The 27,174-nt window shown below is 43.9% G+C and overlaps 1 protein-coding gene across 1 annotated transcript in view; it reads right to left on the bottom strand.

The window, feature by feature from the left end:
* The window catches only part of ATP5PB (ATP synthase peripheral stalk-membrane subunit b), a 49,480-nt gene that overhangs the window by 7,872 nt on the left and 14,434 nt on the right, over positions 1-27,174 (bottom strand). The window contains exons 2-5 of the mRNA XM_069633297.1: positions 24,788-24,824; positions 17,174-17,319; positions 2,750-2,913; positions 1,342-1,467 (exon numbers count right to left, since the gene is read on the bottom strand). Coding sequence (XP_069489398.1) covers positions 1,342-1,467; positions 2,750-2,913; positions 17,174-17,319; positions 24,788-24,824 — 473 coding nt within the window. The remainder of the gene's footprint in view (positions 1-1,341; positions 1,468-2,749; positions 2,914-17,173; positions 17,320-24,787; positions 24,825-27,174) is intronic.

The raw sequence follows: 27,174 nt of genomic DNA, 5'->3' as shown, positions 1-27,174 counted from the left end.
CTAAATCTATTGACTTTAGCATTGCTTGTCCCTCCATATGTTGCAGCTTATTAAATACTGTTCCTGCTGGGGAAGGCTTACCTAGACTTCATTGGATGTTTCAGTTGTCCTCGCCTTTTTAATAAACGGTTCTAACCTTTTTTTTCCTAACCCTTTCTTTCTGCAACACAGAATCTACACAGTATATTGATGTGATACATAAATGCAAATACTATCCTTGTAATTGAAATCACTTCAGTGTGTAGGAGAAGTGTATTGTGCATATCCAAATATTTACCAGCTTCATTGATTCTGTAAAGTATTTCCAAAAGCCTACCTGAATGTACACAACAAATTGCCTTTTTAAAAGAATGCTCATTTAAAACAGATGTTCAATAAATAATTATTCATAACTGAAACCTCTAAGTGTTATTTGGTTACTTGTATTGACCATTTCATCTGTACAGCTCACATTTACCCCTCTTGAGGCTTGGCTGCTCAGTCACGCTACCAACTTGTGTAGTAAAGACTTATACCAAAAGGTTGGTTACCTAATACCAAGCAGACAAGTGATGTGTAGTCTCACACAGTGTGACTGCACCAATTCTTACCCAACTGCCTTGCTGTGTGAATAAACTACCTCTAGAAACTTAAGCTCGGATAGTATTTACCAAACCAACCGTTTTCAGTCCGAAAATACTATCTTATGTGGTTTTGCTAACTAAATACAACTACTGTATATCTTTGTGTGCGCGTTATTACCAATAGTAAGCTAGAACTGTCAGTGTCAAAATTCTCTAAAAATTGTAACAGCAAGCAACTACACACTAAGCAGTGGCCTTTGAAAAGTATCTACAAGTATTGCATTTAAAAGTATATCTTTGTATAAATATACTTCTATATCGTAATATACATTTATGTGCATTTCTTCAAAGTGCTTTACTAGCTAGGTTCAGTGTACTAACCTACAGCTCACATCTTCCTCCAATGATAAGCCTGACTGCTCTGCCACTCTACCAAGGTTCCACGAGTAGTACAGATTGATACTAAGAATTGGAGGCTCTACAAACCATTGGGATAGTTTTGTAAAGTCTACCTCCAAAGTGGACTTTGGGAACACTTGCTCTAACAAAAAGGTCTGGACACGCTGACAGGGGCACAATACGCCTCTTTCCAGACAAGCCTGTGATATTGGGCCACTTTGGGGGCGGAACAAAACTATTATCATAACTTAAATGGCCACTAGAAGGTGCCAGTATTGGAGATCTTCGGTAATACAATTACAAGGGGAAAAAACGATTACTTTTATTCAACCTTGATCTTCCAAACTAAACCCTTCTGTCCCAAATGTAAGTATCTTACCCTCTTGGCATCAAACAGGTAATTGCGCCCCTCAACACGCCACTGTTCTTTGTTCTCATCAGCAATAGCCTGCTTAAGGGAATTGATTGCAGTATCTTTCACCTCTTGAGCTTTAGCAACTTTCTCCTAAAAAGAACATGGAAAATAAAGGTTAGACTGCAAGCTGTTTTACACTTCAGAGCATGCGTCACATAAGTAGCACATTAAGAAAAGCATAATTTCTGTACAATTTTGCAATCAGGTCTCCGGGAGTGACAAAATAAATTGGGCGGGGGAAGAGACTAAAATCCGTTTTGTGATGGCAGGAGAGAAAAAAAAAGAACCCATACCAAAAGTAACTCAAGAGTCCCCCCCACACCCCCAATCTGTTGGCACTTCAGGACCACAATGAATTTCAGTGATACGTGATCACAGATTACAGAAAGAAGCCAAACTTTCAAGGAGAAATATAGTCCATAACATATCATGTATTAAATATAGGTTTAGCAGCATGGATTATTGACCACCCTTTATATAATTCAACCATCCCCCAATCTTACGAATACAAGTGTAACAGTGGAAAAAGACTGGCATTCCTTCAGAGCAGCGAAAGTGATGAACCCAGAAGAGCAGATTAATAATGATGGAAGTGAAGGGTTTTGGCCCACTGCAAATTTAAATATTAATCTCAACGTTTAAGGAAAGTACGGGGTAGCTACCTATTGAGGGCAACACTGACATGGATATTCTGTGGGGGGTAGGCTTCAAAATTAAATATGTTGGCCTCCTTAAGTACTGTGGAGAGTGCTTTAATGCTACGGACATCTTTGCCTAGTAGGGTAGTAACTTTTAATTTGGTAAAAATGTACAAAGGACCCACATTCATTAAAGTGAAATATAACAGCACAATAGAGTTTATTAATGAGATCCTGAAGTCCAGATTCAGCAGGTTAACACGCGTAGTTTACCATCGACATACAACACAAATAGTCTTCCAAAGAATGTGAAAAGCAAGTCTACTCTTTTAGTAAACGCATGATAGGTTGTGAGCAACGCGTTTGTCTTGGAAGGAGGACGACGCATGCAACAGAGGTTCAAATCCTGGTCTCGCGTTTAGAAACCAGTAGCAGTATTAAGCGTGTTATAAAAGAAAAATAATGGATTATGTGCCTTCAAATGCACACTCCTATGACAGGTCTTGCTCAGATTCTAGATTAGTAATTTCCAGTGTTCTCTATAGAGCAAGATGCCTATTAAACTAACAGGCAGGCAGTATATTAGCTTCAAAAACCTCTCTTACACAGAAGTAGCTGCTAAATACATAAATATTGATTTGGTGTCATGTAATTTGAGTGAAGTCATTTCGAAGACTATGTATGCTGCATGTAACACCATCAGATTAATTTTCAGAAAATTTCCCAACTCTTACCTCGTTCAGTTTGTCTGCAAAAGCTCCAACTTGTGGCCCAAATTTTCGAATAGCGTAAATTAGTACAATAAGAGTGGAAGCACCAGCAATAGTTTCATGGTTCACAACATAGATTTCCTTCGAAAGCATGTACAATAGTAGTCCAGTACCCAGCATGTAAGGACCTGTGGACAAAGGAAGAGAAAAAATAAATCTGGTTTAAGGAACGTAGACAAAGTGGGAAGCAAACAATGTACATGGAAGTCTAGGAGGAAAAAAAAAGTAAACATTTCAAAATTACAAACTACTAGCCAGCCATAAAAAGTCAGTAGCCATCTCAATTCTATACATACACATAGGACACCATTTCTTACTCACCAAAAGTAAATCACAAGTTAAAATTTTCTGAAATTAAGACACCACAACTTTACTTACAAATGTTTACATTTCAGTTCAAGTAATCCATGTTAGGACAGTTTTTCTGAAGTCCATTCAACTGAGGCAGTACTAGACTCTGCTCTTAATATAAGGCTGTAGCACCAGAGTATATGGTAGTGTGACAGAGCAGGCAGGCTGATCTTAGGAGGGAGAGAGGGCTGTAGTATCAGTAGAAGGAAATTGTATCATACATATTGTTAGGGAGAATTCTCAAAATGTGCTAATTCTCTGCCACCTTAGCCCAGCACTTTTGCTGGACTTTAAGAGAGTGAGACCTTTTTCCCTATCTCTCATGTATTTTTATGTGATTTGAACACTTTCTTTTGGACAAAACTCAATAGGCATCATATTTTTACATTGTGGCACACAGCACCTTCAGTGCAGTGGCACAGGGAAGTCTTTCAGATTTCCCAAAGGTTTACATACCTTCTCTTGGATAAACTACTGTTTCGAAGAGCAGTGAAGTGAAATGTACTTAAATTTGTAACTTTGTATATCCAGCACACACTATCTTACACTATCCCCTTTGTCTAGTTTTGCATCTAACATTTTTATGTTACCCTTTACACAATTAATGGCTGGTGGCAGTGGTTTACTTTTAACTACCGTTGCATGTTTTTACCGCAGGCTGTGTTCACAGCTGCAGTACAGCACCCATAGGTGCCCATTTTGTCAAAATGGCCCAGTCTTTTTTTGCCATTTCTTGCTGCAATGGTCCTTCATGAGATTCTCTGCGTGCCAAACCAGGTTTGGTTCCTTTGTTAGTTTTGCCTTTGGCAGGATTCACGAGTGAAGCCCGCCTCTGGCTCCATTATGTCTGGCAGGGGCAGGAAGTGAGGGAGTTGCACAAAACTCCCTGTGCTTAATCCCCTTGGTTACAAGAATGCACCCAAAGGAGATTGGCCAGCTGGCCATCCAGCAAGGACAGGCACCCTGCTGTGTGATTGACAGCGAGGCTGGAATGAATGGCAGAAACCAGCATAAAAAGGCAAGGCTTTTTGGCTTGGAAGGCAGAGTCGACCACTGGACGAAGGAATCCGAAGAAGTTGGAAAAGACGCCTGCTGCAACTCCTGGACTGTGTAAGCCCAGTGTAGCCCTGTTGCTATGCTGAAGCTCTGAATCCGCCTTGACTAGAGAAGCCCTGCAAAGACGACTTCTCACCTTGAGTTGGCGGGACCAACCAATATCAACTCCAAAGTAACTAGTCTGGACATCCTCTCGAACCGGCCTGTACTTCCACTGCTGCTGGAACCGAAGTGCCAGGGAGAGGAACACCAAATTGAGTATCGCTTTTAAGTCAGACCCGAGTTCCAAGAAGATCCTCCGAGCTCCCAGGAAGCAGGACTGACCAAGCCTGAGCCACCTTAACAGAGTGCTGGACCCCAGATTCGAGGAAAGTCCTTAGTGATATCCGAGAACCGCATTGGTGCCATTTTGTTTGAGACACGAGGAGCTGAACCGCAAAGTACCACCTATTTGAAGTTGCACCATTGATGCCGCTGACCGTCCCATTGCAGAGCAGGAGTCCCCAGAAGTCCTCCCTCTTGTTCCCACGACTGAGGGCCAGGAACAACAGGATCTGCAAAGCTGCACAGGAACTGAAGCCAGCTGGAACCATTTCTTCTAACCAAAAGATACTGTAACACTAAGGGGATTTACCTCTTGTTGGGTATCTATACTTGTTCTCAATTGAAAGTTGTTGTAGTTGCTCCTGTAGAGTTGCTTGCATCTTCTACCCCTCACAAGCCTACAAGCTTGTGGCTCTACATTAATTCTACTTTTTCTACAAAATTCTAAAAATACTGTGCAAGACTTTTACTTAGCAAACAAAAGGATATCCTACCACAGGTCAAATGTGAGACAGTACATTATTCATGGAATGTCAATTATAATTTTTGGAAGTCTAATAGCTTTGAACACATTGCTAAATGTACCCAAGCTATATACTATTGCGGATAGGTGGAATCTATCTGCACAGGTATCCTCAAACAAATGTTTGCTTGTGAAACAGCTTTATTAAATTGGCTGTCAGCTTAATTAGTGATTAAATCAATTTCATTTTATATTAACAGTACAAAATGATTGAGAGTACAATGCAAGGCATGGTGCACATACACAAAGATTTAGTTACGTTGAAAAGTAAACAAAAAAGCAATTTGTCATTTGCACATACAAAAAGAAAAAAAAAGGGCATGAATGGAATTTCTGGAGATTTAAACTGAGATAGCGTGCAACACTGTTAACAAGTCAGTGCCTGAATTAACAACAAAGTAAAGATGAAGACGTGACCAGTCGAAGGGTCAATCCTAGCAAATGGGAGTCAGAGAAGACCAAACCGTAGGTCTATGCCTTGGGGGGGGGGGGGGGGGGAATGGGGACATCCCCAATGGATTATGGGCTTCATGGCAGTTGAGTTACTGTGTCCAACAGCGTTTCGGCTCTTAGTGGGTAAGCTTTCTTCCAGGCCTCGGGAGTCTCTCTAGGGGTTTGGTGGGGAGAGGAAAGAATTGTTTTAAAAAGGTTTGTGGAAACCAAAGAGGGGGGGGGGGGGGTGCGGGGAGAGCAGACATTGCAAGAGATTTCTCTGCAAGTGTGGGTAGATGTTAAAAGGAGGACAACGATAGATATTCTGTTAGTGCAACATCGAAGGAAACGCACTGACCTTTGGTGCGTCCAGGGGGACGTAGGGGCGAGTAAAACCAGCCTTGCCTTACAGGGAGTGAAGGTGGTGGCTTCCTCCACTGTAGATTCTTGTCTTACAGCATTGCTTAGCTGGAAATGTTTGTATACGGGAGCATAAGAGTCTAATAAGATGCGCAGAATCTGAAACGTAACAGATTAGGGAGGGCATGAGTACTGAAAGGGGGAGCATGGACAGAATAAAGTTCTGTCAGTTGGCTTGCAGTGAGAGTCAGGGAGACGAAAGGGTTCCTGATTTTTTAAAGTGGATTTACCCGAGTTTGGTGGTGTAGTGGACTCAGAGTTAAGCTAGTCTTTGAAGAAAAGTGGATTTCACTGGTCAGCCAGGCTTAGCAGGTAGTGGAGATAGGGTTGAATGATGCAGCTGGCAAGGCACCCGCTAGTTGCTGCCTAATGGTGGCAGCGTCCACTGAAGAAAGAAGAGTTGGCAAATGAGAGGGTGGCGAAAGAGAACGTACATCCTAAAACGAGATGTCCTAAACATGGACCGTTTGGACATGAGTTAAGGGTGAATGTCATGGCCGTAGTATGTATGTACCCGAGGGGAGAAATAGCACTATGACAGAATGCACCTCAGAGCCGTGGTACACAAGCAGCAGGTCCCGAGTTCCTGGAGCGGTGTAGCGATGTGCACTGCTCATGCGCTGGAGAGCAGTGTATCAGGAACCGTTGCATGCTCAGAGTGCGTTGTTAGGCTGGTAACCATAGGGACACAGTAGACTGTGTACTAGTTATTGGCCGTAATTTTATCTAGATTATGCAAGTTGTAGCGCAGCGAAAGGCACATCCAGTCAGGGAAATGCTTATACTGTGCCTGTTGACAGGACAGCTTGTACAAAGGAAACAGTCATGTCACGCATTCTTGATCGTGCCGAGGACACCCTGATGATTTGGAGGAAGCCTATTTGTCGCGGCTGAAGTGAAGGTCTCCTGAAGGGTATGTTGGATAATCAAAGAATAGACTGGGGTACAAAAAGTCAGACCAAGCACACCTAGCTGATAACATGTGGTGCATGTGGCAAGGTGAATGGGGACTAAGAGCTCCCAGTGTTGTAGTCCCAGTTATAGAAGCAGGATTAGGATGTCAATGTGTTTAGATCCACACGGCATACAAGGGAGCCACCGATAAATGTGGAATGCGAGGAGCATGGGACAGATGAGCCAAAATCCATGTCCGGTGTAGGCTGTAGTTAGATTTCCTGAATGGAAAGTGTAGAGGATGTCCGGAATCTGTTCTGCAGGCAGAGGGTGGCCACAAATGTATGGTACAAAGCGGTCCTGGCATCTTGCATGTATTGGACTCAGTCAGGGCGGTTGGAAGGTGGGAGTTGCCTCATTGAGACCCTTGGAGATAAAAGTTTGAAAATCCACCACGCTTTGTGGTTGAGAACATTTGTGTTGCAAGTGTTATTGATTTTGTCTATGACCTACCATTTGGGATCTGGACCATGTTGGCCCTCCTGGAAATGGGACACCTAAGGGGCATTTTTTTGCAGCGGATACGTGATCTGGGCTCGCTTATTCTTTTGTTGACACGTCTATGTCTGCCCACTATATCTAAGGCTGCAGGGGCACTCACTATATAGATTATGTTGCAGGTTTTACAGTTGGTGAAATATTTCAGAAGCCAGTCTTTTCCTTCAATGTCGAATGACTTGGTCTTGGTAGTGAATTTACAGGCCATGCAGGTCCCAAACGGATGGTGAACCGGAGATTCCACAGTCCTGGGTGGGGTGCTTTTTGTAGTCTAGCATGAGTCAGATGTTCTTTGAGATTCTTGGCCCGTTCGAGTGCCATCCTAGGGGGTGGTTCGTCCGGGAGGCTCACCTGTACTAGTGGCCAGAATTGTTTAATAAGAGGTTTAATCTTTGTGGTATCAGGACTGAATGTGGCAACACTTGTAATCCTGTCTTGATCTGTAGTTCTAATTTTGGGCGACAGGGGAGTCTCTCTTGGGGTACAGAGGGCTCTTTTCTGGTGTTCTTACTCAGTTTCTTAGGGTAGTCACAGGCTTTCAGTCTGGCTTCTAGGCCCGCTGCATGGTGTATGAGAACAATTTCTACAGAATCTAAAATATTGCCCATAGGGAAGATTCTCAAATTTTTGGGATGGCTACTTCTGTAATGTAGTAATGTGTTTCGATCTCTCTCTTTTTTGTACAGAGTGCATGTGAGTTTTTCTTCTTGTGCCTCAATCTTTAGATCTAGAAAGTTAATGGAGTCTGAACTGCTGGAGGTAGTACATTTTCTCTTGCATTTGTTGGTTAAACCAGTTGAAAAAAAAAATCCATCAGTGCTGCCACGTTCCCCTGCCATATGAAGAGGATGTTGTCAATAGAGCAGTGCTGATGGGTGATCTGGTTGGCAAAGGGGTTCCTGGTGGAAAGGGCCTAGCTCTTTTCATATTCTGCCATATATATCAATGCCAGGCTAGTGGCAAAGGCAGCCCCCATCTCTATACCACAAATCTGTACATAGGTTTCGTCAAATGAGAGTAATTTTTGGTTAGGGCCAGTTCGAGTAGTTCTATTATAATGTTGATTGGGACTCATGTGGTGGGTCAAATGGCTTCTAATGCACTCCAGTGCAGCCTCCTGTGGCACGCTCATGCACAGAGCCTTTAAGTCCATCGTCACTAGTAGTTCCTGTTTTTTCTTACAATGGGTGTTTTCAAACGTAGTGATTGTGGACATGGTGTCCCCTCTGGCTTAGTGGTTTGAGGGAGAGAAAAAAAAACAATGAGCTTAACAATGAGCTTACACAGAGGCTCAAGTATTAAGGCACAACCTGAGATTATGGGTCTCCCTGGAGGATCTGTGGCTTCCTTATGGGTTTTTGGGAGGGCGCAAAACACCAGTATCCTGCCTTCCGAGGTGTTGCGCTATAGTTCCTGCTTGTCTGAGATCCAGCCCTGCTCATACGCATATCTAGTTCTTTCTTGAATTCCATTCTTAATCTCGTTGGTGGGATCCTTTCAGTTTTTTGTAGTTTACTTACCTGCAAGAAGTGCTTCAGCTCACCTAGACTTTTGCTTTGACATTGGCTGTCCTGGCTCCCTGAAAGTCTCTTACCTCGGACTTTGCGTTTTACCTTTCCTCCAGGAAAGGGTTAATTTACTTTGCATTGGGGGGTTCACAAGTACTTACCTGCTGCAGAATATTTGTGTGATCTCTTGTTTTATTCGATAACCCCTTTCTTCGACACTCATCTCAGTATTGCTTTAAATGTACAAGTGATATATTAATGTCCACAGTGTCCTAGCTATTTAAGTCACAAGAGGGTGTAGGAAGTGACTGTGCAAATCCCCAACTTGGTGACTTAGAGAAGGCTTATTCAACTGACTGATAAATTAATAATTGTTTATTTAAGAAACCTTCAGTGTAAGTGTTTATTTGGATACTTGTCACTGAATCTCCAAGTAAAAACCCTACTGCTCACATGGACCCCTCTTGAGATAAGTTTGTTTCTCAACCACACTACCAACCTGTGGTAGTACAGACGTATACCAGAGGTTGGGTTTCTATTGCCAGGAGGCCACGATTGTTGTAATGCACCCAAAGGGTACTGCACCAAATCTTGCCTAACACATATGGTCCAAACACTGAAACACTATGCATTGTAAAAATAAAAAGTTAATTTAAATACAAGTAGGCCCAGATAAATCTTGGGGGCGAGGGGGGAATAAGTACTACCACATTATATATCACCACATATATAAAAACACAAAACTATACTTGAAGGTGCACAGACCAAAGCATATAACCTTATTTGGAACACCATACAGAGTTTGAGGGAAGTCAAACAAAAGCATACACATTCAGTATAGTGAAACTACACAAAACTTATCTGCTTTGTATTAGGTAACCCACCTTTTGGTATAGGTCTGTACTACACAAGTTGGTAGTGGGACCGAGAGCCAGGCCTACCTCAAGAGGAGTACATGCGAGTTGTAGCAATACAATTCGTCAATACAAGTAGCCAAGTTACACTTACACAAGGTTTCAGTTGTAAATAGCTATTTATCTAACAAGATTAAAATAAGCATTCTTTAAAAAGGCAATTTGTGTAACAAAAATATACTAAAAAATAATTTTCAGAATCAGAACAAGGTAGTGGATACTCTTTGGATAGGTTTCTTACACACTTCCTACACCGGGAGATGACTTTACTTACAAGGACAGTAATGGCATTTATCACACTAGTCGTGCAGATTCTGGAGATTGCAGAAAGGAAACGTTTAACGAAGGAAGCAGGTTTTCAGTATATGTGAGGACACTTAGATCTCCCAATGAAATCTAGACAAGCCTTTCCCAGCAGTAACAGTCTAAAACAAGTTACCACCTATGAGGAACAGCAATATCAAAACCGATGGGCTAGAAGAGTCTGCAGGGAGCCAGTACAGCCAAAGTCAATTCGAAACAGCCTATGGAGCTGAGGCACCACTTAGAATCAAAGTCTTGCACAAAGTTAAATAGTTTGATAAAATCACTTGTCGTGTCACAAGCTGTTAAGCTTGTGAAATGAAGAGTTGGAATCAACTCTAAAGGTTAAGCCACTGTAATTCCCAACTAAGACAAGGACAGCTAAAAGACAATGAGGTAAGTATCCCAAGTACCTCTGGTTTGAAGAGTGGTCCAACTGGAGTCTGCCCCGTTACAGTGGTGCAGACCCTGCGTTCGTGAGCCTCAGTCATGGGGACAAGAGTGAGGACGTCTGGAGGGCTCCTGCGGTGGTAGTGGAGGTTGTCGGCAGCTACAGACTTTGGTTCAACAGCACTTTGCAGTTTCAGCGCTTAGTAATCAGCACTGTCACAGATCTTGGATACCGGTTGAGCATCCATCACTCCTTGGGTCCTGCACTCTAGTGAGGGGACTCGTGCTCTGGTCGCCCTGTTTCTGGAGGGTCTTTACACTCCTGGAGCTTCCAGGCAGATTTTAGACATTGCACTATATTTCTCGACCCCTAGCACTCAGTTCTTTTCAGCAGAAGTACAGCCAGTCGGAGAAGCTGGTCCAATTGAGTTTGTCTCGGAGTTAGTTGGTCCCACTAACCCAAAGGACGAAGTCGTCCCTTCCAGAGCTATTCCAGAACTTCTCTTGTCGATCAGAAAAAGGAGTTTCAGCACAGCAGCAGGGCTTCACCGGGCAATTCAAAGGTCCAGGAGGATGCAGTAAGCTTTGTTTGCGGTTTGTCGGGTATTTCTTCCAGTGGTTTACTGCCTCTAGTCCCAAAACCCTAGCCTTTTAAACAGGTTTCGCCCATTCATGCACAGCCTAAGCTGTCAATCACACAGCAGGGTGGCTGTCCTGAAAGGACATCCAGCCAATCAGGACTAGTTGCAGTCAGGCATTCCTAGAGACAAAGGACAGGGGTGTTTCGGGAACCTCCCTCACATCATGCCTTTCCAGTCACAGGAGCCAGAGGCGGGATTCAGGGCTGAAGCCCGTCAAAGGCAAAACGAACAAAGAGCTCAAACGTGGCTCAACGCACAGAGTAAAACCCAAGAAAAACCTCACAAACAGAAAATTGTGAAAAAAAAAAAAAAGACGACCAGGGCCATGTCACCCTTGGTGCTATACTGCAACCGAGGATTCAGCCTGCGGTAGAAAAGCACAATGGTAGGAAAATTAAACCACTATCACCGGCCATTTAAAGTAGTGAGGGTAACAAACATTTTTACATGAGTAAGTAGGATAACCCACCAGGACTCCACATAAGATAGTGTGTGCTGGACCCACAAAGAGAAAAGATAAGTAGTCAGTATCACTTTACTATTCTTGGTAACAGTTCACACAAGAAAAGGTATTTAAACCTTATGAGAAATCTAAATTTGTGACACTGCACTGAATGTGCAGTGCGTCACCATACAAAATGTAGATGCCTATGGAGTTTGTCAGACTCCAAAAACAGAGGCAACGCAACCACATTTGAGGGTCACATTTGGGTTGAAACTGCTGAGTGGACAAGGCCTACTGCAATTAGGCACTGGGACCTAGCACCCCGCTACAGGAGGGGGAATAGCTTCCCGTAGGTGCCAGACAATCCTCTGGCGTCTAGGTGCATAACAAAGGTCTCACCTTTTCCCTGAAGAACTCTGAGGCACCCTAGAAGAGGCTCGACTCATTTCAAGGCACTTTAGGACCCTATGGTGCTGCTTTTGGCACTCAGCGAATTTCAAACCACTTAACTTTTTTTAAGCTGCCTCAACATCAACCCACTGAAGTGCGTTGCCTCTGTGACTAACGGCCAGCTTGCCACTGGGGAAGCACCTGACTCGTCATAGCAAGAGTGCAGACTTGAACCAACAGAAGCATCTTCCTGGGCCAACAGCTGATTTCCCCAGTCTCAAACACAGATTCAATCCACAGAGAGCACAGGTCTCCAAGTCTATTTGTCATTGGAGCAATGTGACGTAGCCATCTTGACACCAACTTGACAGCAGAAAAACTTCCAAGAAGTGGCTCAACACCATCAAGCACCCATAACAGGCAATAAAAGCTGTCTGCAGTTGTCCTGTATCCATGGTCCTCCTTAAGGAACCAAGTGACTTTAAGATCCCACTCCTTAGACACTCAAGTACTTTTTAAATGTTCTGCTCAAATCAACTGACTGCATCCCCGTCTTCACCCAGGGTGTCTTTACTCTCAAAGCCTGCATTCATTGCATTTCCTTCACAGAGGTGGGGGAGTTTTGTTGTGTTAAAGTACATATTTTTCTAAATCCTTGATTGGACATTCATTTATTTAGATCCCACTGTACGATTGTTTGTATTGCATCTGTTCAAGCTCACAGCCCTGTATGACCTGCATTCAATCCAAATGACCAAAACAGGCGAAGGACGTAGACTGCTGTGCAAGTTTCACCTTTATGATTGGGATGACTGTTAGTAGTAGCGCAGGTGCATAGTAGGCGCTTTAACCACACTATTCATCCCTTTTACACCTACAGAGTAGTTGTCATTTTGTGATACACGCATATTGAATGTGGCACCTGTGGGGCACCATGCATGCTGGGTACTGGGGGGGGGGGGGGGGGGGGGGGGGAGGGGTTTAAAATGGGCAGCTTTCTGCTCAACGTGAACATCCACAGTGAAAAGACTGGGGCATGGTGGGCTGGGGGCTCCCCATGCACAGCCCCGGGCACATCACACATTGGGTGACGACGCCCAGCTGCAGTGGCAGTTCCCTACCCCCATGTCAGGAGTCAGACAGGGAGCTTAAGTTCAGGTCACTTAAACATTCTTTAGACACTCAAATTTCAAGTAAGGTCTTCATTCCTGTTTGTACATTAAACTAGTTATTTTTGCTGTAAGGGTACTGACATTACCACACTAGCACTTTTCCAGCAAGGTTTTAAGTTTCCTACTTTATTACTCACATCAATGTCACGTGCTGCTACTGAACAGCCGTCAGAAAGAGACGCAAAACTGCATTATTCTAGTTATTTTTGGGTGCTTTTTCCTTGTGATGTTGTTGCAGTCAAGCGCTTAATTACTTGAAACGCAGGACAACTTGTTTCTCTGGGTATTTTCTTTTAACAGGACTACTTGTTACCCTAGATCCGTCTACGATCTAACAACAATAATTGTCCATTTACCCATGCCAGTTTAGGGCCGATCAGGGCACCAGCTCAAGATTCTGAACTGCACAATCAACCGGAGTTTCCCTCCCATTAACTTGGACAATTTTCAACAGAGATTGAAATAAGAATTTGATTATCAGGAGCTAAAAGAAGCTGCTGGGTATCCGGCATCACCCAGTAAGCATGAGCTACCTCTGGAAACCAGGAGCCATTACATAGCATGCCGCAAATGTAATTTCCACATGAGATGCAAACTATAACTTGTCAATTAAATATCACGCATTAGGCTTTAAATGTCGCCTGGATGTGTCCTGCTGCTCATTTGTGTACATTCATAAATGCACATGGTTAACGTCATATGGATATATTTGTATAGCATTAGTTGGCCTGTGGAGCGCAATGTAGCTCCTGGTAGCCGTTTTAAGCCAGCCAAGCACTCTTGTACTGTAACCAGGAGCTAAATAGCTACCTGCTCCCCATAATTTCAAACCCTCTTCAACGAAAGTCATTTCACCCAGATCTGCATCACCAAACGATTCTTACACACTGCGTCTCAGATCATTAATGGATGTTATCATATCAGGCAATCCATTTTGTTACCGTTTGAAAATCAACTTCACTTCATAATCAACGCAGGGCTTCAATAAAGATCCAACATATAGATTAAGATGGCAGCAAAGTGACAACACATCTATGAAAAACAGGTTATAACTTAAACCGTATATGGAATCTCCATTTACTCAAACAAAAATGTGCTTATTTTTTCCGGGAACTAATGCACAACAATACAACAGTTGAAGAAGCACCTAAATCAAGTTATCATATAAGTAGTAAAATAACTTCTTGCATTCATTCGCTGATGGAAGCAGAAGAAAAAAAAAAGCCAGACATCCTTTGTGAACCAGAAGAAGAGAAACCAATGACCTATTATCAAACATCGCCACAGAAAATGTGATCCAAGATGGCACCAGGTATGGACAGTCCCTTACCTATGCCATTTGACTAGACGGTGGGGCGGGGGCACAGACTGCTGTGTAATCAAGAGAAGCTTAGACCAGTGGTTCAATAAAAACAGTGGGAGCTCTGGTAAATGGGGTGTTGCTTGGTGTTAAGGAGAATTCTCATAAATGTGCTAATTCCCTTTACCTTAGAGACCCCCAGCAACTTTGCTTGATTTTGAGGACTATTTCTTTACCTGGAGAGAGAGCCTTTTTTCCCCCACTCTCTCGTGTATTTTGATGTGTGTTTTACTCTTGTGTTCTTGGATTATGGAGTTTTAGAGAACTCCATAGGCATCATCTTTTCATGTGTGTTACACAGCACCCTTGGTGCAGTAACACAGGGAAGCCTTTTTCTAGGCTGTCCCAAGGTTTAAATACCTTCTCTGGGATAAACTATTGTTTCCCAGAGAATGTAAAGTTAAATTGACTTTACTAGTGTCTTTAAATTCCTAGATCCAGCACACACCATCTTACAATAGAGTGCTGGAGGGGCTACCTAGTATCCTGTGTGTCTAGAAACTCATGTAGCAGTCAAATGCTACCCTTTCCTACCGAAATGGCTGGTGGCAGTGGTTTTACAACGAACTACCATGATTTGCCCGACCACAAAGCCATGTTTTTCAAGATGGCGTCTGAGCCTCCTTTGGTTAGACTGGTACTAGTCTTTTGTTTCTCCATTTCTTTTTGGAAAGGTCCTTCTAGAGTTTGTCTCTGCGCGCCAAACTAGGTTTGGTCCCTGTGTTTCTATGCCTTTGGCAGGCTTCAGGAATGAAGACCGCCTCCGGCGCCTGAGTGTCTGGGGTGGCCAGGAAGTGAGGGAGGTGCCCCAAACTCCCTTAGTCTCATAAGAGACCCAAATGCACTCTGGCATGATTGGCTGGCTGACTGTCCGGCAAGGACAGCCACCCTGCTGGGTAAGTGGCAGCTAAGCTGGAATGTGGGAGAAAACTATTTAAAAAGCGAGTCTCTTGGTTTGGAAGGCAGAGTCAACCACTGGAATGAAAGAACCGAAGTCGTCTTCGGTTCTTTCATGGAAGAGGACGGCTGCTGCAACTACTGGACCGTTGGTTTGCCCGGTGGAGCCCTGCTGCAGGTCCGAATCGCCAAGTTCATCTTGACAGAAGCCCTTAAAATACGACTTCTTCCTTTGAGTTGGTGGGACCAATCAACTCGTAGGCCACCTGGACACCATTCTGGTTGTATTTTCCTCAGAGTGCAGCAGGAAACCGAATAGCCAGAGAGGACACCAGTTTGTGTGCTTGAAGACAGCTACCGGAATCAAAGAATTGCCAGTTTGCCAGCTTTGTGACCAGTCCCTGTGCAGTGCAGGAGTCCCCCCGACGTCCTCCCTCTTGTCCCCACGACTGAAGAACGGGAACAGCAAGATCTGTAGGAACTGCCCGGGACAGAAGTCTTCAGCTGCATCTTTTTCTTCAATATAAGGTACTGTGAAAACCGACCGAGAGAACTTACCTCGAAACTTTGGCAACTTGCAGGTCTAGTCAGCTTGTGACCCAACAAATAACTTTCTAGAACTACTTCCGTGAACCGCGGCGAAGACTTTTCCGTTTATCTACCAGAACCGTTTTTACCTATACAAGACACTAGCCCATTGACTTTGGCCTACCTATTGCATTGGACCAACTCCTCTGGTGAACTCCACTATTTGCACTGTTTAAAAGTAACTACTATTCGTTTTATTAACTTATGCCTTTTTGCTCCTACTTCAATTGCTCTGAATACCATTTTGCTCCTACTTCAAAGTAGTTTCAATGTTTCAGAACCGGTTAATGTGAAGAATTGTAGGATATTTTCGTGTGATATTGATTGCCCCTTTTAGTGAATGTTTTCTAAATGACTGTCTAATAAATTAATAAGTGTTTTACCAAGAAACCTTGAGTGTGAGTGTCTACTTGAATACTTGTAATTGTAGACCTCTGTGTAACCTCATTACAAGCTCACCTTTTGAGATAAGCATGACTGCTCAGCTCGCGACTAAAAACTGTGTCGTACAGACTTATACCAAAGGTTGGCTTTGCTTACACCTGTAGTCCTAGTTGGGTGTAGTGGTCTCAAAGGGTACTGCATACAAACTTTGCCTAACACGTGGCAGTGATGCACAAGGGGGAGAAGTCGTGGGGATGCCATGACTTTGGACATGCTGGACTGAAGTGTACCAAAGTCCCACTTTTTGGGTGGAATCCCAATTCCTGGAGGCAGTAGTAGAGCAGAGTGTGGGAGGGGTTAGCAAGCTTGGAACCACTGGCTAGAAAACTGATGGGATTCTAAAAAAGACAAGGATCAACACATGGATGACTCCAGAGAGAGCGACTGGAAGTGGCAACTGAAGTGGCAGATGTTGGACATGACCGAGTAAAACAGGACCTGGGGGGGTAAGGTTACATAATGTAGCCCGGATGGGGCATTCTGGGAAACGTAATGAAAATCCCAAACGGTCTTGAGGAAATTCAAAACGGGCCGATGTTGCATTCTGAACAGTTTAGCCAATTGGGCAGAGTCACCAGGTGACTTGTACTAGAAATTCCATTCAGACAACTTAATAACAAAAAAAAAAATACATTTTTTGAGAGATTCTTTTTGCTAGTTCATCACAACAGCCATCACACAAGAAATGTTCTGTTTTAGTGTAAAAGCATGTGTTATTTTACTGCCAGAACACAACCAGGAATGCTGCTTCAAAATAGTAAAAGTAAAAAAAACAAACCTGTAACGCCAGTTTTGGGATACAGGAACTGGAAAAGTTCTTCAGGAATCAATCCATGGCGGACTTTGCCAGGTTTCTCTGGTAGTGGTGGAACCGGGGCCATGAGAGGCTGCCCAGTATGAAGCGGCCTTGAAGCATGCAACACACTGTGGGAGTTTAAACGACACGTTAATTAGTTTCCACACTTTTCCATACATTTGCCCCATAAAATATAACATACCAATTTGCTGTGATTAGGGAGAAAGTATAAAGACCACCAGTGCAAGCATTTGCAATCGAGATCTAGCAGCACACCTGAAACAAGAAGCAACTATTTTTACAGATACAAGAAGGCCTCTAACCCAAACAAGCAAATTCATATAGTTTGCAATCTAGCCCCCAGCGTCTTGCCAGTGATAGTCATATTTAAATCTTCACAAGGCTATCAGTCATGTAGGATTTTTCTGACACCCAAGTACAATTTCACCATTTTGCAGTTTACTTTAGAAGCGAGTCACCACAATAAATGAATGGACTGCAGTGGATGAAGTTTCTTACCAGTTGGCCAAGTTGAGCAACGTTTGTGTATATTTGGAACACTGATACAAGCTTTACTTAATCAATGCAATTAACCCCAACCCATCACTGAAATATACGTGTTCCCTTTTACACCTCGATAAGCTCAAAGTTCTAACAATCCGGTATCAAACGCCACACAGAACTTGGCCCATCAGATAAAGAATGGGATTCCAAATAGCCCAGTCGATGCAATTCACCTGGTGTGGGAATTTAGCTGCAACAGCGAGAAAAAAATAAAACAGTACCACCTACTTATTGCAGAAGAACAGGTGTAGGAAGATGAAACAAAGCAGTCAATTATTTGATTCATATCACGAATACGAAAAAGTGGCAAAGCATGCAGTAAACAGAACTTGCCAGGTTGTAGAGAGTTCAACATTTAAAAGGTGAATTTGTGATTCCAAGATGGCGGCCAAGAGAGGACGTGCATAGGTGTCTCTCTCCACCAGGCCGCGCCAGAAAACAAAAGCATTGCGTGTGTAGTTTAATTCACCCCGCATTGCTTTGGACCAATGACAGTAGCGAGAGACTCCGGTCGTGAAGAGATCAGGTGCAGGCTGAATGTCTGGTTGTGAGACAGCGAGGTGCGGGCGAATGCGACCTGAATCCACACTCGCGGCAGCGCAACAGACTAACGGGTGCCACAATAAAGGTACAAAGGAGGCGCCCTGCCCCAAGACACGCTGCAGCAACGGGGAAAAGTAGAGAAATGAATGCCTGGTGCGAGAGTAAGCAGGGGGAGATCCGAATCAAGCAGGGGTGTGCGGCCGCCGCATTAAACAGCCCGCGGCGGACACCCATTGCAGCAACAATGAGGAAACTCTGCCGCCAGCAACAGGGAGAAGGCTCCGGACCCAGGTAGCAACAGGGGCACGGAGGAACTTGGGATCAGCATTGGAACTGGTGTGGCATCTGCCCCGAGCATGATCATACAACAGTGGGCCGGCCACTTAACGGCATGATCTATGGCACCAGTGCAAACGCAGTGAAGTGGTGATGTGAAAGGAGATGGTTGAGACCAGAGAAGGGATAGTCTGTCTCCGCCCCCACCAACAGTAAACCCGGGGTGGGGGGGGGGGGGGGGTAAGGGGGTCATCTGGTGCTACGCACCCATTAAAAGAAAAAGGGGAAGTGAAACCACATACTGGAACCAACTAAAGATTAATCACTGGTCTTCTGTTCACATGGGAAGGGCGTCAGTATAGATTACGACGTGCGAGGAAGGTGAAGGGATACTCAATATTCAACAGGAGGAAGAAGAGGACCGTGAGGCAATGGAAGCCAGGAGGCTGGAAGGTGATGACTGAAGGGGCCCGACAAGGCTCTTAAAGAAATGAAGATTCAGAGGTTGAACTAATGCATGAAAACAGAGGTAAAGATACCCGAAGGGGGCGGAGTGAAACTCCCACACGAACTAGACAAGATGGGGCCCGAGGGGAAGGGGATGGGAGGGTGGACTTGGAATCCCAAGTGGGGTTTAGAACTCCCCACAAACTTTACTGAGGCAGATTGAGGGCCAGGCGCAGTGGGCACATCGTCCGAACGGGGAAGGGGATGGATGGGGACAAGTTGGGAAGGGCAGTTGTTTGTTGGTGTAATGGGAAGGGGAGGGAAGAGTGGGGCAGGAAGGCAATGGTGGAGACGCCATGATCGCAGGACAAATTACCTAAAATATGGCTAAGGATAAGGCCCTAGGCCTAAAAGTTCTGACATACAATAGGAGAGGCGTGAATACCCCACATCAACAGGAAAAAGGTAGAACAATTGGTTTGGGGGATGAAGGTGGACATTTTAATTTATCAGGGGACATAAGGAACGCAGATAAGAGGATCAACACAACTATACCAAGCAAACCCAAGGGGCAAAAGGGCGCAAAGTCCCGATAGCGCTACGAGACAGACTGGATACTAAGAGTCCAGAACCACTTGGACTCATAAGGGCGATCTCTTCTTAAATGTTACCACTGGAAACCGGAAGCTAACGCTAGCGTCAGTCTATGCTCCCAACACGGGTCAGGACGGATTCCTGAGGGGGGTTCCTTACAGCCCTAAAAGAATTTGCGACTGGAGAAATCATTTTAGCAGGGATCCCCGAGTGAATAGAAGCTCTAAAGCACACCAGAAAACACAGGCTCCCTCTAAAGACCTGAAAAAGAAAAAGGAGATATTGGCACTCCAGGATGTATGAAGGGCCATTAAGGGTCAAACTCATGCATTTACACACCATTCACATGTCCACACCTCCCAGTCCAGAGTGGACTATATATGGGTTTCCACTAGACTGATGGGGAAGGTGAAGGATGTCGACCTGGGCTCTATCTCCCTTTCGGAGGAACTGGAGATTCCCTGCAGATCCCTTGCCGGACCAAGCAATAGCGAATGCCATAAAAGATAGGATTTCTAGAGAATGATACAGGGGAAGTGTCACAAGATATTGTGTGGGATGCTTTTAAGGCGGTCCTGCGCAGAGACCCGATACCTATAAAAGCGAATCGGGACAAGCAAAGACAAAGGTGGGAGGAGGAGCCAGGAGGAAAGCTGAAGGAAGTGCAGGAAGAAATTACAAAACCCAAATAGGAAATTAAGATTAGCTTTTAGACATGTGCAAGGACAATGGAGACGCTGCGAGGTAGAAAGGCGGAAAAAGCACTCCTATACCTAAAACAATACTACTATATAAGGGCAAATAAGGCAGGCAAGGTCTTAGTAAGACAGTTGCAGGAAAAAGGATGCAAAGAGGCCAGGAAAAACTAAAAATTATGAAATGGGGGAAATCTTGAGGGACTATTACCAGACCCACCCGACAACCCAAGGGTGGGCTTACAAAAGGGAGTATTTGGAGAAGCGAAATCTCCCCCAGATCTGTTAAGATAAGAGTAATGCTAGAGGGAGACAAATAGTAGAAGTCAAAGATGCAATTAAGAAAATAAATAAATAAATAAAAAACACACCTTCCATGGAACAAAGTGCCGGGCCCCCGACGGGTACCCGGATAGTTTTTATAAAAAACTTCGGGAGGTTCTTGCCCCCAGACTAACAAAGCTATTTAACTCCTTCAAAGCTACAGGACATATCACCAGATCAATGAATGAGGCTGAATTGGTGGTGTTTCCCAAGCAAGGTAAAGACCCGCTACTTCCAGGCTCATATAGCCCCATCGCCCTGATAAACTTAGATGCAAAAAATGTACACACAGATTCTGGCAGCAAGGCTCTCACAGTTGATGCCGACTCTCATAGCCCCAGACCAATCGGGATTTATACCAGCTTGACGAGCATCCGACAACACGCCAAGTGTCCCACCTGATTGAAAAAGCAGAACTGACTCAAGCGCCAGCAGTACTTGTGTCGTTGGATGCGGAGAAATCATTTGCCAGGGTAGAGTGGTCGCAGCTCTTCAAAGAATGGAACGAATGGAGTTTGGGCCGAGTTTCTTACGAATGGTCAAAGCCACCTATAATACACCAGTAATGCGGGTTGCCGTAAATGGAATACTATCAGAAGCTGCGACAATGGGTAGAGGTACAAAACAGGGGTGCCCGCTATTGCCACTGCTGTACACAATATTTCTGGAAAACTTTGTTAGCTAGAATACGTGAGGCGGAACAGGTGAAGGGGATAGTAATGGCGAGAGGGGCACATAAAATGATGGCCTTCGCTGACATGCTGGTAGCGTTGACTGCACCAGAACAATCCCTCCCAGAGCGGATGCACAAGTTGGAGCTATTTGGCTCCATCTCGGGACTGAAGATCAATTGGCAGAAGTCGGAGTTCATAAACCCGATAGAGGACCCCGGAATAGTAGAGAGGCTGACCCAAACACTACACCTAAATAAGGCTGAAGGAGGTATTAAGGGATCATTTTGACACCATCATTGAGCCAAATGTTTAGAGTGAATTACACGAAGCTTTTGGAACAAATTAAAATAGACCTCCTAAAATGGAATCCTCTGAAGATATCATGGTGGGGGAGAATGATAGCAATTAAAATGATAGTGCTCCTGAAACTTCAAGCCCTACCTATCAGAGTGCCAAAAATATTCTTCAGCTCCTTATCAAAATAGTAGGGGCCTACATTTGGAAACAGAAACCGCAGAGAGTGTCGATGACGCTAAAAGCATTGAGGAGCCAGGGAGGATTGGCACCACAAGTACTATGAAGCAGCACAGGGTAATTAAGGAATGGGTAGTACATGCCCAACAGCACATATGGACCAGGCAAGACAGGGCGGTAGCGGGTTCCCCACCATCAGGCTTATTATGGCTGAGAAGGCAGTAGGCACACAAATATTAAAATAAGTGAGGCGATGGGAGTGGGAGTTGAGGTGTGGGATAGGGCGATCAAAAGAGGGGCTTTAACGATGCTCCCCGTCCCGTTTAACAGACTGTTTGGGAACCCAGACTTCCAACCAGGGATGGGACAGACCACATATAAAGGGGTGTTGCATGGCTAGGGATATGTATCAGGGTCAAAACTTATTGACATTTCAGAACTGCAAGCAGACCATGGGGCTAACGCACAAGGATGAATTAAAGTATAATCAACTGAAACACTGGGCCACATCCCCTCTCATAAGAGAAGCAGCCACAAGACAACTGACACCCTTTGGAGGTATACATGACAACAGACAGGCTCGAGAAAACTTGTGTCGAATCTATAGTTTCTTGAATGATCAGAGGAGAGAGGTTAAATGAAATTACATGAAAAAGGTGGGAAAAGATATTGGTGGAGACCATCACAACGAAACGGTGGGAATTTGTATGGGGTATGGTGCCGAAAATGACACGCTCGATGCAAGTGAGGGAGATGTGGCAAAAGGTACTACTACAATGGCACTATATACCCGACAGGCTCCAGACAACGTATCCAGTAACCCTCGAAAAAGGTTGGCAGGGTGCACCATGAAGGGGGATTGGAAGCATATATGGTGGAGCTGTCCAACTCTGCAACAATTCTAGGGGGAGGTGGGGAGAATGGTACAAGGAACAGACCAACTCCGTGACAGGGTTTGGATGGCTGGACTGTGGGAACCAGGCCCCGGGAAGCATTCCAAATCACAAAAGTGGGTAAGGGGGGGCACGGGGGGGATTTATGATCCTGGTGACAGCTGCATGGCTGACGATTGCCCAACAAAGGAAGCAGAAATCACATCCCACGATCTACAGAAAGTATGGCATTTTGTGTCCCTGGAATGGGTAACTTATAAACTTAAAGGACCACCAGAGGCTTTTCAGACAGATTGTGGACAAATCATAACTCATCTCCAAAGTGACTATATGATGCAATGGTGCCCACACAACATCAGAATACTGGTCCTTTTATAAGACAAACTCCAAAATGAGCGGACCTCAACACCACTTGAGGGGGGAGGGGGGCTCATGAGGGTGTGGGTAGGGGGACAACTGTATGTTAAATATATGATGTTATGAAAACCAATAAAAACATGTAAAAAAAGATGAATTTGTAAGGCACAGGTAACTTCCAGTGTACTTAGGCCAAGAAGAAGTTTTAAAAAGCCACCATGAACCTCAAACCATGTAACCTCAGTTTTGCCAATGTTATACAACATTAAGAGTGCATCAGTACTCCAGAAAGGATGTTCTGTTGGAATTTAAACACAGTTGAACACTGATTTTCTATGTAGGAAAAGGACCACTGAGGTGTCATCGGCATGAGCACGCACATGCAATGTAAGTGGCTCAGCAAGTGGCTTTGGCTATTTATTTTAGAGACAAGATATGCCAAACATCAAAGACTGTAAAAGGTCTGGCAAACTCAAAAAGGATTGGCTCATGTTCAAGTCATTACTTCTTGGACCAATCAATTGCAGGTGGCAAATCTGTTAAAAAGTTTGACTGTGCAACAGCAGCATTATTTTGCAATCAGTAGCGTGATGACAGCAACCGTAGCAACATCACAGAGGAACCAGATCAGTACAAACTTGGTCAATTCAAAGACTCCCGAAAACATCTCAGCTTATTAGTAACCAAAATTGCCTTCCTGTCCAGGATCTTGTGTAGGTCTATAAGGGCTAATTAGCATAGAACGCCCGGAGCCTGCCCCTAGGTGGTAGCGGTACGCAGTGTAAATTAACAAACAGATCATTATTGACCTCTCAGGCAATCAGAAGGTTTAGGGTGCAGTCAAGAACTACTGGTATGGACTGAATTCTGAACATTCAGTCTTCAGAAGCAGACAGGGAAACAACAGTGCAGCTTCATAGCAAGATCTCTTTCAACAAGACATTTCCTTTCTGGGAGAACCTTTTTTGGTAGCAACATCCTATTTAACACCAGCAACAAAGCAAAACATGGGAATATGCTTTCAATTTCTTGCATATAGGTGCCATGTAAAATACAGCTTAAACATCAGTGTGTTAAGCATGCATTAACAAAAGGTTATGATTAAAACACTTATGAATACAACATTATTTGAACACTACAAAATATAACATTTAGTTTACTGAGTTTGTCTTGTTCCTGACTCACTATTAAAGTTACGTTTTTACTTCACCACCAAAATATTTCGCTACCAACACTATGTGGATATAGCCTTTGGAGGGGTTATCACCAATTGGGATAACAACCCGCCACCAATTTAATGGCCTGAGGCGACCAATTAAACCAATTTCAATGAAAGAAAACGACAGGGCAGTAACCGTACAACAAAATAGATATTAAGTGAATTAGGAACCCACTCAGAAAGGTACATGGAAGGGGGGGGGGGCTGCAAAGTAGACAGATTACTATGTGGTGGCTGCTCTGCTAAAATAGAAGATGGGTTAAAGTATGGGTGGCGGGGTACCAACAAGTTGACAAGTTATCACGTTGATTTGATAGTCCTGCTCAAGAGGGCAAACAATGGGGATGGGATGCAGGTGGACACCAGAAAAGTGTGAAAGAGCAACATACAATACAGGGCAAGACGATGGACTAAAAGCAGGATGGCCAAATTTCTAATCAAGTAAGAAGTCTCTAAAACCATGGCATTCGTAAACATGCAAATGGAAAGAAGATTCAGCCCAGAAAGCTGCAACATGCTACACAAAGTATACTTACCCGACAGTGAGGGGTGCTGTGATTTTAAAGGCATTAGCTGCAAAAGAAAGCATAACTTCAGAAATTCATGTTCAGAGAACACAGCCCTAGTTATCAAACTCATAGCTCCATTTCAAGGCAGGTATCACACTACTCATCGAATAACACAGAACCTGCTCTCAGGAAATGTATGAAACAAAAAATTGTAAAACGAAATACTAACCGTTAAACCGTTTCAAACAAAAACAGCAGAATAAAGGCTTTGTGTTGTGATGCGACATACTACTGGCAATAGAAGCAGTTGACATAAGCAGAAAGACATCATACTGCGAGACTGGGTTATTTTTCACTTATCATTCAAGGGTATTTTTAATGAACAACGGTAGAAGACAGGGACTAAAGACTGCTATTAGTCAGGGGGAGACAGCTAGTGAGACTATTCTCACTATTGGATTATAGATCAACAATAGCATTGTGGTGTCTAGCTCATCTACGTGCATTGAGAACAAGAAGGTTCTGCCCATTCTGCATCTGCTGAGAAGTGCGATTGTACTCCAATTCACTTGAAACTGAGGAGAGTCGAAGCTCTCCCTAATGTCACGAACCAGCTCGCGGATTGAGTAATACTTTGAAAATTGCAGTAAGTTTGAAAGAAGCCATCAACAATTTAGCTCAAACATGCCAAATTTAAGACACATCACTGGATCTCTATTTACTACACTGCTCACAGAGGTGAGGAGACTTTAGGACAGGCGCATACTGATTGCATGGTACTCTACTTTGCTGGCAAGCATGAGGAGGTTTCAAACTTATTACACATTTACTGCAAACAAATGTGGCCTAGTCTTTTGAAAAACAGTCAAAGCTGATAGCAAGGCAAACTGCATTCTCTGAAATTGAAACATCTTTGCGAGATAAATGCTGTGAGGGATCGAGACTGGGTGTAAATTGAAGGAGATAAGCTGAAGCCATATCCAGCTTCCCAATAAACACGATTTATCAAGCATTTATCAATTTTTTATTCAATTACCATTTATGAATTTGTAGAATTCAACTGCTGAGTCAACACGTGTCAAGCTTTGTTCTTACTCAGGGCTCCAATACAGTACTAGTAAATTGTAATTGCATTAAAAATGACACGTGTGAGAAATCTTCTAAAGTGTTTATTGAGATTGATATTTGTGTCATAACTAGACACTGGAGCCCATCAGAATTAGATGGCAAGACTATAGCATGTGCACAAATTTTCTTTGGAGGAGACGCCATTGGAAACAAAGGCCACCTGTTGTATTTATAAGTGTGTGAGACGTGAGGGAAACGTCTCAAAATATTGGTTTCACTGTGCCTCCCCTTAATATAACTCAACCTAGCAGAGAGCAATGACTGAAATTATATGTGCGCCTTTATTGTTAAAACTATATCCAGCTTGGTGAACACCTTTTTCCCTTCCACACCAAACATTACCCACCATGTTGGGCCACGGGTGTCTTTTACTAACAGACACTTGCTTAATTTCCTACGGTCAACACTACGGCCAGTGGTAATAGCCACTCAACTGCACCAGTCCTTTTATTATCACTTTCTCACAAAGCCTGTCCAATAATTTATTCTGCACATTCTCCTAAGACTAAAAGGAACAATTTCGGGCAACTGGCACATCTTTCAGCATTATTTGATGAACCACACTCTTATCGATTCAGTAAAAAAAGTAGATTTCAAAATCCCTCCTTCCACCACCTCGACTCGCTTGTAGGACCCAATCCAAGGGATTACGATCCAACCTAAAGTGAAGTTATTCTTCCTTCCACCCCAAGAGACCTCCCTTCTTAGTCACCGTTAGGAAAGATTTCTATTTCATGTGTAATTTTCCCTCCAGTTGTAAACCCCCCTAACTTTTTGCTTTTAACACCATAGTCTGACTCGCCAGAGGAGCCCAGCCTTATGCTGCACTCCCCTGGGCTTTTCTGCTCACTTTGTTATGGGGAAACTGACATGGCCTTGAAGACAGTCAGTGCAGGGAGACTGTTTCCCTCAGTCTTTGTCAGTGTTGCAACTTTTTAGCAACATGTTGCAAGTGCACAATGTACCTTACCATACAATGCACTTGGGTCTCTTAGTCATTTTCAAAGGCCCTAGATACTCTCAAAGGATTTTTTAGGAGAAGTGCGGATGTGCTACGGACAGGAGTGGTGGGAGCTTATCTTTTCATATATTTTTAACCCCTTCTTGCCATGCAAACCGCGTTTGGCACAGAAGGGTGGCATGGCTCCAAAATAGCCATGCCACAAGGTCCTTCGGCCATCTTGCCCCTTCACCTTGTCGAGTCGAGCCAGGTCAGTCCTTATTTGGGCATGCATTCTCCCGCAAAACGCCAAGCTTTCGCAGGCTTCTGCATGCCTTGTGTGTGT

This window comes from Ambystoma mexicanum, chromosome 13 (genome assembly GCF_040938575.1).
Source record: "Ambystoma mexicanum isolate Mex_15411 chromosome 13, UKY_AmexF1_1, whole genome shotgun sequence".
Lineage (NCBI taxonomy): Eukaryota > Metazoa > Chordata > Amphibia > Caudata > Ambystomatidae > Ambystoma > Ambystoma mexicanum.
This window is presented reverse-complemented; position numbering and strand designations above follow the sequence as displayed.